The sequence below is a fragment of the Trachemys scripta genome, chromosome 8 (genome assembly GCF_013100865.1).
Source record: "Trachemys scripta elegans isolate TJP31775 chromosome 8, CAS_Tse_1.0, whole genome shotgun sequence".
NCBI lineage: Eukaryota > Metazoa > Chordata > Testudines > Emydidae > Trachemys > Trachemys scripta.
The window spans coordinates 109,068,128-109,078,713 of record NC_048305.1 but is presented as its reverse complement, the minus strand read 5'-3'; the positions used below and the strand labels follow the sequence as shown (position 1 = coordinate 109,078,713).

Below are 10,586 nucleotides of genomic sequence, written 5' to 3'. Positions count from 1 at the left end.
CACTTTTACCAAAGGCAGCTGTGGAAAGAGCCATGGGGATCCTCCAATCTCAGTCACAATGAGGGACAGATTTCAGGTCCCTTCCTCAAACACAACACTGAAGATACGATAACCAAATGAGATCTGTCCACACTATTTAATGAGTTCACAGAGGCCAGGCCCAAGGCTTGACAAGCAGAAAAAAATCTTGGAGGAAAACTAACAATACAAAGGAATTAGTGACTGTAGATGCACTTCCACTGCAACCATGTGCGTCAAATGGCACCATCCAGCTTGGTCTACAGCAGTTAGAACTGCCTGAAGACTCCAGTGTCACAAGGAACGCCACCTGCAAGTCATACATACATAGAAACTAAACAAAAGCCACTGGGAAACAGGGTCTATCCCACTCAATCCTTATCAGGTTCGACTCTTCATTTTCTGCCTCATCTTTCTGCCCGGTCTCTTCTGTAAAAAGAGAATGACAAATTTAGATCTGGGGTTTTGAAACCCACCCCCTGCTTCTGGCCTTACAGCATGGGAAAGAAGGGGCCTTGTCAGAGCAATGATGCTCACCTTTCAGTTTTTCTGATGCAGGAGTTCAGAACACTGGTAGGGATAAACATGGTATTTTCTCACTCACCTGCACACGATTCCCTTTGGCATGGAACTTGCTTTCCCCCATTCATATCAAACCAACCTATCCAGCCTTGCCCACCACCTAATCAGTCTTGGTCCCAAATACGCAGAGCTCATGTATCACTCTTAACACACATATAGCTCTTCCCTTTGTGGCCAGGGCCCGTCTCCCACTAATGCACAGGACTGGTAATGTGTAGGACACACGTCTCACTCACATTGGAACCTTTTTTCCCTGCTTTCCCAGGACCTTTGTTGTGGGCCACACTAGCCCGGAAGCTGGATACATCATTGTGACTCTCCCGTGTGTTCCATTTTGAGCCTTTCTTCTTCCCACCAAAACCAAACTTCTGATTCTTGTAACGTCGCTTGGCGTTTGGTCTGAAACAGAAACAACCCGTCATCTCTGCTAGGTCCCCACTACCCTCCCTCAGTGAGCTCGCTTAAAAGCTCATGTGCGATGTGGGAAGCTCCCATCCAGCTCCTCCTAGGTGAGGCTCATGTCACTCTAGATTCCATCAGATTTATTTCCAGCTATTGAAAAGACCCATTTGTCTCCCTCTCTCATTGGAGAAGGGCAAAAATATGTAAGACACTCCAGCCTCTGCCCCACCTTGTTTATAACCAGCTTTTCCTCTCTGCAAGTGTTTGCTACCAGCAGCAACTCCTCCCTGAGGTGCATAAGATTGAACATTAGCATTAAGAGCTAGGAATTATCTGCTGCCATCTTGGAGATAGCTGGGGCCTGGTACTATCCTGAAAAGTAGCTTTGAAAACTCAGATGGGGATGTATGGGCCCCAACTGCAATGCCTCTAACTCCCCCATCTCACCCTTTCTTTATTTGTTGACCACCATCTCCTTCCTTCTTCCCCTGATGTGGTGGTGGCTGCTCCCCATCCAGGAAATCCAGCTTGTCAGAGAGACCTGCAAGAGCAGAACATTTGTGGAGCTGCTACCATTGAATCAGACAGAAGAATTTCCAATGTGAGTAAGAGTTACAGCATTAGTTAATGGCAGTTTTATCCCCCACTAGGCAATGCCTATTTAAGAGTCTTTATGCTGCCACTACTGCTGTCCTGTGCACCTCCATGTTCAGCAATGCCCTCTTCCAACTCACTCCTCTCCAGTTTTGGCTAACGACACCCCACATGCTGCCATGCTCTGTTATCTCACTGTCCTCCTCCCGCTCCCTCAGCACTCTCTTGTGATGAGACTGATGACTTCACCTTTCTGGTATTTCTTGATTGCATTCAGCACAGTTGCTTTTTCCTTTTGCCTCTTCTGCAGAACCTCTGTTTGTACCTGTAACGAGAGACAATATGGGTTTTGTTCCCTACTATATCCCAGACCAGGGGTTCTCAAACTGGGGGTCACGAGCTGTCAGTCCCCACCGCAAACCGTGCTTTGCCTCCAGCATTTATAATGGTGTTAAATATATAAACAAGTGTTTTTAATTTATAAGGGGGGGGGGTCGCACTCAGAGGCTTGCTATGGGAAAGGGTCACCAGTACAAAACTGAGAACCACTGCCCCAAACCCTCCCAAAAGGGCTCCACTATCTTTATATTTTCCCCCTCCACACCCCTGAACAGGAGTGGTAAACTGGCCAAACAGCTTCATGTTCAAGGCCCTCCCTTGCAGTATCCCCAGACAAGAGGTTTCACTCTCTGGGTTCTCAAACAATAGCTGGGACCACCCCCCACAAGTCCAGGGTCTTGCCACTGATGGATTCCCTTCTTGCCCAATAAGTTTCTCCACCTCCTCACCTTTTTGCCATATTTTCTCAGTGCACGAAGCTGTTTTGCTTTCTCAGACTTCTCCATTGCCGCCTGTTTGCTCTTAAGCTTGTGTCGAATCTTATTAGGAAACGAAACAAATGTGCTTGTTATGCAAAGGAAGATGTGGCTATGTGAACCATGAGCTGGATAAGCCATATCAGTAGGGCCATTACTCAGGTATAAAAATAACACATGTTGTAAATCTTTACACTATGCACTAAATGTAGTCTATATTTATTAAATCCCCAAGGTCCTCCTAAGGCTGCTGCCTAGACCCAGTGCCAAATTCTCTATTGCATGCAGTGATTTTTAGATACAGCTTCCTCCCTCTCTCTCCAATAGGGTCAGATAACTCAAGGTTGGGAATGCTCACTGCAGAAACTCATGGCATTCTGGTTTTCTTCAACCTAGATTTGGCCAGAAGATTAATGGCATGTACAGAGATCAAGTGCAGCCTCAAGAGAACAAGCTCTTACTGCACAGAGTGAGACAAAGCTATCACTTTTGCCCAATCTTTTTGGATTTATAGATGAGATTGAGCAGTTCCCCTAGAAGGGACCTGAATCTTGGATAATGTTAGTGAACTGGCCTCTCCCCGCCACAGAATTCAATCTTTCCCCTTCTTCCTCACCCCCAAACAATTAAAAGCTTTTACTGGATTTTAAGTAAAAATGCAATTATACAATCAATCCAAGATTAGAGAGATTCTTACTGGAAAAATTCTGCAATATATGGCGGTAACAATTGAAGCATAAGAATAAACCTCTGCTCTTCCAAAGAAAAACCAACAGTAAGAAAAAAAAAAAATACTTGTTTTCATAGTGAAGTCCTTCCCTGGGAATAATGGTCAGAGCTTCAGGAAGATTCTGTCAGGCCATGAGAACATTGGGGAAAAAGTCCTGTTTTTAATATTATAAAAACCAAATTCTGTAATATGAACCTAACAGTCAGACTCTGGATTAAAATATCTGATGTATCCAGTTCACTCCTGACTCCCAATTCCCTACTATAATCATTTATATTTCACTTTACAATTCCCCTGTGAGCAGACTATTTCAAAATAGTCCATTATATGGTGTTCTTTGCACTCTCCTCTGAAGCATCTATCACAGGGCACTCTTGAAGACAGACTAGATCACTAGTCTGGATTCCATATGTGCTGACAGACTTCTCAAGTCTGACCATGTTTCACTGATTGAACAATGATACATCTTAAAGTTTGTGCTTTATGTAGTCTAAAACCCACAGTGGGGAACCTGAAGGAAGAAAAGATGTCCAATGCCAATCCAAGTTTAATACCTTCTGCATCTGTTGGTCAGATTTGGCCATCTCTGCAAAGTAATCATCTGGCCTCCTTGTGGGGACTTTTTGGTGATGTAGCCAAGGCAGGGCCTTCAGCACTGCTGCTTGGGCCTGACGGTAACTAGGAAAACAATGGGACAGCAAGTTAAAGTTAACAGTAAGGTCTAAAGCACACTGGGCAGGGACATCAGGAACTCTGCTCATATTAGCTATTTGATGCAAGATAAATAAAATTTACATGAAATCCCAAAACTATATCTGAGGAACATTAAAAATGCAAAGAGCCCAGAAATTAAGGTGCCAACAACATTAACTGAGACACATTGCTCATGTTGTATTTCTATTCCTGTTTTTCTGGTTAACGTGCAGTTTACAATTTTACAAATTGTATTGTAAAATGCAAACCATAAAATAGGCAGAATTGCAATGACACCAAGATGCTACAGGAACTTCCATTTTTACTTTGGAATCTTAGTGGTGTACTACAGGTATTTTTTATTTAATTTATTTTTTGAAGAAATTATCTGTTTAATTAGGCATGGAAATTAGTTACCACCTTGCAGCTGCTGCTTTTTCGTTGGAGATGGTTTTCTACAAGACTGGTTTAACAGGGAAGCAATTTGTTGACATTGTGCAACTATCCTGGCAAATTTAATGTAGGTTTAGAATGTACAGAATACCACCATGTACAAAAAAATTGCAGTGCCCATGATTCTCTCATGTCCTTGAAATTAAGATAGTCTGGAGGATTTCATTGTATATGTTTCAAGGAGATAATATCCCATGTGAAACTAGAGACCACCTCAAGACCTCTGGTTAGGAGGTCACAGATATAAAAAAATATATCTCTCAATTTTGGGATTTTCTACTGCCAAATCATTACTAAAGTACCTGAGTGCCTTCCACACAAAATACAGCTTGATATGGTTTAATATACTCCCCCCGCGAAGTTTATATTTTGTAAGGAAGCAGTTCTCTAAAGAGAACTTAATATATTTTAATTTAATTAAAAACAAAAGTTCTTAACAAGAAAATTCAACACTTATTTCATACTTTAAATTTAAGCTTTTTTATCTAGCTGAGATTTAAATTATCTGAATATAAAGCACAGTTTTTAAGAGTCTATTTTAAGTAGCAACCAAGGTTTGTATTACTAAAATATTTTCTCATGATTGATAATTTTATAATCCAGGCCTGCCAAAAGAGGTAAAGCACAAAATCTCGGAATCCAAAACATGGAAGGATTTCAAGCTTCAAGATATCTTGATCTATTTTGGAATATATTTTGAGGGTTTATAGCAGCATGACACACGGGTGGTGAGTTGTTACACATGTATATGCATTAGGGATTGAAAGTGATATGACATCAGCATGTGAATGGAAGGCATGACACTGAAGGCGTGCAGTGCATGGTGAGATGTGATAGTGATGCAACACTAGGGTTGCGTATATGGATAGACCATGTGTGTGACAAGACTCTGGGACCCCATATGAGAATGTCGCCCCCTCTCACAAGCTCATCTCTCTCTGGAAGTCATCCTCAGGGTCGACGGTGGCTTTGTCAGGTGTGTGATATGAGGTTGGATTCATGACGTTTGGTGCCTGACCCAAGGTCACATCCAGCCTTTCCACCCAGGCTAGGTGCTGCTTGAATTCAGACAAACATTGCTTCAAGCCATCCTAGAAAAGGAAGGACAGCTCTATTAACAGCAAGACACAAAACAACAAGTTTGTCTTCTGAAGGCTAGCAATTCTATATGTCCATATTAGGATGGGCTGCCCCTTTAAGGGAGTTGGGCTCAACCCCACTCTTGACTTGTTAGCTGCCTCCCCAGGATGGCCTTTGAGGCAGATAAGACTGTCTGCTGAACTCAATTTAAGAGAGCAGCAAGATTCCTGTGGAGAGGTAGGGTCAAAGAGGACCAAAGAAGGGGCTCTCCATACCAGCTAGATGCAAAGGCTACCTGCAATGAGGGGCAGGAGCTGAAAAGCCTTAAGAAGCAGCTTGAGGAAATGCCAGGCAGCATGAATTGAATTTTGGGGAAAAAACTGCAGAGTGGGGTAAGACTTGTTTTGACTTAACCTGACATTTAACTGTGATGATGTTTTAATAAACCAGACCCCAAGAAGGGGTGTTTGACTCAAGAGTCTGGGTGTAGTTTGAGAACCCCGAGAAGGGGAAATCAGGCAGGGTTCAACACCAGATCAGGCCCATGACTTAAATGAGTGATTGTGTGATCTTATAATTTTGTTCCTTCCTTGCTTCCCACTCTTTCATGCAACAGCAACCTGATTTTAGATTGTGGAAAGTACCCAGTACACTCTTGGACATGCAAAAATAACACTACTACTAAAGAATCTAAAGTTAATATGACAGCAAATGAGTGCGCTTCTACGGGTATATCTACACTGCAATTTGGAGGTCTGACTGAAGCAAGTATAGACATACCCGAGCTAGCTCTGATCTAACCAGATTAAAGCTAACTCAAGTAACAATAGCAGTGAAGCTGCAGCAGCACAGGCAGAGGCTGTCAAGTATGTACCCAGGGTCTGGGTGGGAAGAGCAGGTCCTTGAGCTTCACTGCTATTATTACTCAAGCTAGCTTTGATTTAGCTAGATCAAACCTTCCAATTGCAGTGCAGACATAACACTAGCATAGGGTAAGCTGTGCAGAGTGAGTGTTGGGAGCTGTGATCCAACACTGCCAGGCAGGCATACACACCAACCAGCCAGCAACTCTGCTGACCTTTTGCAAGTGCATTTTGGAACAAACTGGGCTCAGCCCAATTATTAAGCTCTCCACAAGCTAAAAATCTTCTTCCAGCAAGGTATTTTATTCCCTAAACATATGTGCCTGCCATATACCATTTCAGTGTCCCCACAAGACTGCTCCAGAAAGTGTTTTGGTACATCAAATGCTGTTCTGGGAGAGCGAGTATGCACTAGGGAACTGAGTTATGTAGTAATGGCAGTCAAACCATAGTTATGATGAACTCCTAATAGAAGCTCAGTTTCTGATTTTGGATCCACCCACCTAAAGGGTCACAAAAAAGAAATATAATGGCTTCAAACTTGGTAGGTTAGCCTTGTGGCAAAGGTAAAATGTTCTAAAAAATTTGAAGCGAACCAAACACTAAAATTAAAACCCCAAAAGGCAAAGAAAAGTTACTTTACTGGACTCCCTCAGCTGGGATCTACCTACTTCCCAGGATCCTGGGGAGAAGGCAACAATTGGTAGAGCCCAGCAAATCTGCCAATATCCACTTTATATGCGCACCCGCGGACCATGTTTGCGGACTGCAGATGGACGTGGATCCAAATTTTGTATCCGTGCAGGGCTCTAACAATTGGTCCATGATATGGGTTGACTATCCAACCTTCTAATGTTTAATCATAACCCAAACGCCAAAACCTCAGCATGGCCACCTTAGTCTTCAACAACTTGAGATAACCTGATAGTTGCCACAGGCCAGGAAATTGTAAACAAAAATATTCTGTAATCTACCTGGAAGCTAAAGTCAATCAGTAATATTGACCCTGGTGTCTCAGCATCACAGAAGTGAAGAAAATGATCAACTCACTTAAGGAATTCATAGTGTAAAAAGAAAATTGGTACGGCAGTACTAGTCCCATAAGAAACCCAGCCTTTACCACTGCAGCATTCCCCACCAAAGATGTATGGGGTAACTAAATATATGCTCTAAGAGTTTTTAATTCACTAACCTCTATGATTCCTATAGGTAGCCACATGTACAAGCCCAACCTTCTTAAGCAAACTCCTCCCATATAAGCACTTGCATGCACACACCAGAATCACAGCCTACAGACACATTACTCACCACATTGTTAAGAGCCTTCTTGTGCCCCTCAAGCACGACATTCAGCCCTGGCTTCAGGGCACCCCTGGAAAATGCTGCCTGGAGCTGCACAGGAGGAGATTGGTCAGGGATTGGTCCAGAGAAGATGGATTATGTCCCTTGCCAGGGGCTGAACACTTGGGCCAAGGCAGGGACTTATCACTCAAGCACATCCGTAATCAGAAAAGCCAGCCTACTAAAGGGGAGGGGACCCAGATAAAAAATGTGAGCTGATATCCCACAACAGGCCATGAGACAGAAGGGCTGATCTTTCTCTGCAGATACACCCCCCCGACACACACCCCCGACACACACCCAATAGGCTGTGGTGGAACATTGCTAGTTTAATTGGGGAAGCTTGATGTTCTAACTGATGCCTCCACCCCAACCCCCTTTATTGTATAGCATTAGGTGATCTCATCCAGGGGAAGTTTACCTCTTTATCAGTGATGACCGATTCTTCTGACTCGGACTCTGACAATGACTGATTTTTGTAGTCTGCCATCTTTAACTTGGAGAAAGAAACAGATGAAGGTGATGTGTACTCTGTTCTATTCGGGTTCTCATACTATGTTCACCTCTGTATCTACAGAGGTGCATAAGGATGGAAGAGAGTCTGACTTGTTCCCAGCCTGGCCCAAAAGAGATGGTTGGTTGCAGAGTGAATATGTCATGTTCCCTGTGCAGAAACATGATGCTAGATGCATAGAGGGAGTGTGCACATGTGCTTTGTTCCCTTGACTGGGAATTGCTGTCTGATGTTGCTAGTTCTGAAGTGCTGAGACTGAAATTTCTCCTCCAATGGATTTTTACTACAGTATTCACAGATATTGTGTTCACAGCCCTGTTTTCAGACACACAGCTTTCCAGAAATTCTCATCTTTTTATGCTGGGTCTCAACACATTTTTTTATATTTTCTCGCATATTCATTCATGTGGCTGTTCTAGCGCCACAGTAGCCTCTGGTGGGCAAAAGGCAGAACTGCAGCACTTATTAGGCAAAATGTATTTTATGTGGGAAAATATAAAATTCTATGCTCAGTGCGGCAGGAGCAGAATTCATTACAGCACCCTGCCTGCGGAGCCAGGTTAGGACAGAGTGCTAGGCGGGCGGGCTGGGGGTGGAGGGGGCACGGTGTCCACAGACTGAGGTTCAGAATGGCTAGTGGGCAGGGGGTGGGACAGACTGGAGAATGGGCTCAGGAGCTAGTGGGGTGACAGTGTTGAGCCTGTGGATGGGGGCAGGCGGCTGCAGAGATCCATGGGGATAGGGGCAGACGTGCCTGACTGAATGGGAGAAGCCTGGGGTCAGCCAGGGTCTAAATTGGGGAGGCTTCCTAACACCGTAACAATCCCCCTGCCCCCCAAAGAAAAACCTCTCATCTACACCCAACCCCCTCCAGGTTTACTCCCAGGCGTCTTTGCTCCCCCCAAGCCTTTGTACTGCTTCTGACTGGTGCAGGAAATAGTTCTGTATTGTAATTTAAAAGAATTACATAAAGTTCCGTATTAATATGCCTAGTAAGGAATCTGTTTGTCAAAAAAAATTACCAGCATATTTTTTTTCTGATCTGTATTGTTACAGACATACTGACAGATATTTTGAAATTACCAAAATAATTGTAACTGGCACGATTATATTGTGTTATTTTGACAAATAAAATATGCAGAATTTTCAAATATTGTGTGCAGAATTTTTAGGCACAGAATTCCTCCAGGAGGAACATTCAATTCATGTTCCCTGTTTGTACGAGTTGTTCATTCCCTCTGAAGCTAGATAGACCTTTGGTCTGACTCCGTATGGCTCTTCTCACGTTTTCCACACAGCATCAAGGAAAGGAAAACATTATTGTACAACCAGAAAAGCTGGCAGGTGGACTCAAAGACATGGAGGGGTAACCTTTTTACACAAGGTATTAAAGTTAACCACAGCTCAGATTCACAGCACCTCCTTTCTAATCTCTTTCAATTACAGAAATTTTAGCCCCCAACCCTGGAAGCACTAATACATATATTATACTTATATAATTATATATTATACTATATGCATCCGAAGAAGTGGGCTGTAGTCCACGAAAGCTTATGCTGTAATAAATTTGTTAGTCTCTAAGGTGCCACAAGTACTCCTGTTCTTTTTGCGGATACAGACTAACACGGCTGCTACTCTGAAACTAATACATATGTAATTTAACGTATGAGAAGCCAACTGAAATCAATGGGACTATTGAAGCGCACACAGGTATTCACGTTAAGTACTTACAGGACGGGGCCTTAGGCATAACCTGTAACAGCAAAAGGTTTCCAAATAGAAGTGTGATTTTTAAGTAGTCGGTGTCCCGTTAAAGCATAGTACAAACGCAGCTACACCGAGTGCTGGATTCCTGAAACTCACGGAGAGCTGGTTTTGAACCACGGGTCCAGGGCGGCCGGTCACCGCGCAGGCTGGAAGCGGGGGGGGGGGGGGGGGGGGGGGGGGTGGGGGGGGGGGCGGCGCCCAGGGGCCGGTCGGTCTGTTAGCAGCAGACTGAACCCAGTAGGGGTGGGGAGTCTCGCCGTTTAAATATTCCAGGGCGCCTCCCCCACGCCAGGACTAACTCGGTACCGATATAGGCTCCACCAGGGCCTAGGAAGACGAGCCGCAGCAGCGGGCAGGGCGGGAACCCAGGAGCCCGGGTCTGGCCGACGAGGGGGCAGCACGGGCGGAGTCCCCCAGTCCACGTGGGGTCAGCCCAGCGCGGGGGGAGAGCCTGCAGGGACCGGTGAGTAGCGGCCCTGGGGACAGGCGCTGGGTCCCGCTCTTACCTCAGCAGCCAGTTCCTTTCCCTGCCACGCGGATCCTCAGCACCAAAAACAGGCGGCCCGCGACTCGCGAGAAACTCACTTCCGGACTTCGCCGAGGCTTACTCAGTTCCGCTTCCGGGTCAAACTCTCGCTTGTGGGACTCGGTCTCCATGGCAACAAGCCTTGAGGCGCAGAGGATCGTAGGGAGCGCTGCGGTGTGTGGGGAACGGGCGGGGGCGCGAGGAGGGA

The 10,586-nt window shown here is 44.8% G+C and overlaps 2 protein-coding genes across 3 annotated transcripts in view; one reads left to right on the top strand and one right to left on the bottom strand.

The window, feature by feature from the left end:
• Nucleotides 1-104: 104 nt before the first annotated feature.
• EBNA1BP2 (EBNA1 binding protein 2) lies at nt 105-10,470 on the bottom strand. Of its 2 annotated transcripts, XM_034780187.1 has the most exons (11): nt 10,359-10,433; nt 9,817-9,838; nt 7,993-8,067; nt 7,539-7,622; nt 5,212-5,378; nt 3,696-3,819; nt 2,385-2,474; nt 1,846-1,921; nt 1,450-1,543; nt 837-999; nt 105-447 (listed from the first exon to the last, which is right to left on the bottom strand). In XM_034780187.1, the coding sequence occupies exons 3-11, from the start codon at nt 8,059-8,061 to the stop codon at nt 400-402; spliced, it is 915 nt and encodes a 304-aa protein (XP_034636078.1). In that variant the 5' UTR covers nt 8,062-8,067; nt 9,817-9,838; nt 10,359-10,433; the 3' UTR covers nt 105-399. The 2 variants fall into 2 exon arrangements, with proteins under 2 accessions (XP_034636078.1, XP_034636077.1); XM_034780186.1 differs by lacking the exon at nt 9,817-9,838 and having other exon boundaries at nt 10,359-10,470.
• LOC117882158 (cilia- and flagella-associated protein 57-like) overlaps nt 10,471-10,586 on the top strand; it is a 94,433-nt gene continuing 94,317 nt past the window's right edge. The window contains exon 1 of the mRNA XM_034780184.1: nt 10,471-10,552. The gene's annotated coding sequence lies outside the window, so the exon portion shown is untranslated. The remainder of the gene's footprint in view (nt 10,553-10,586) is intronic.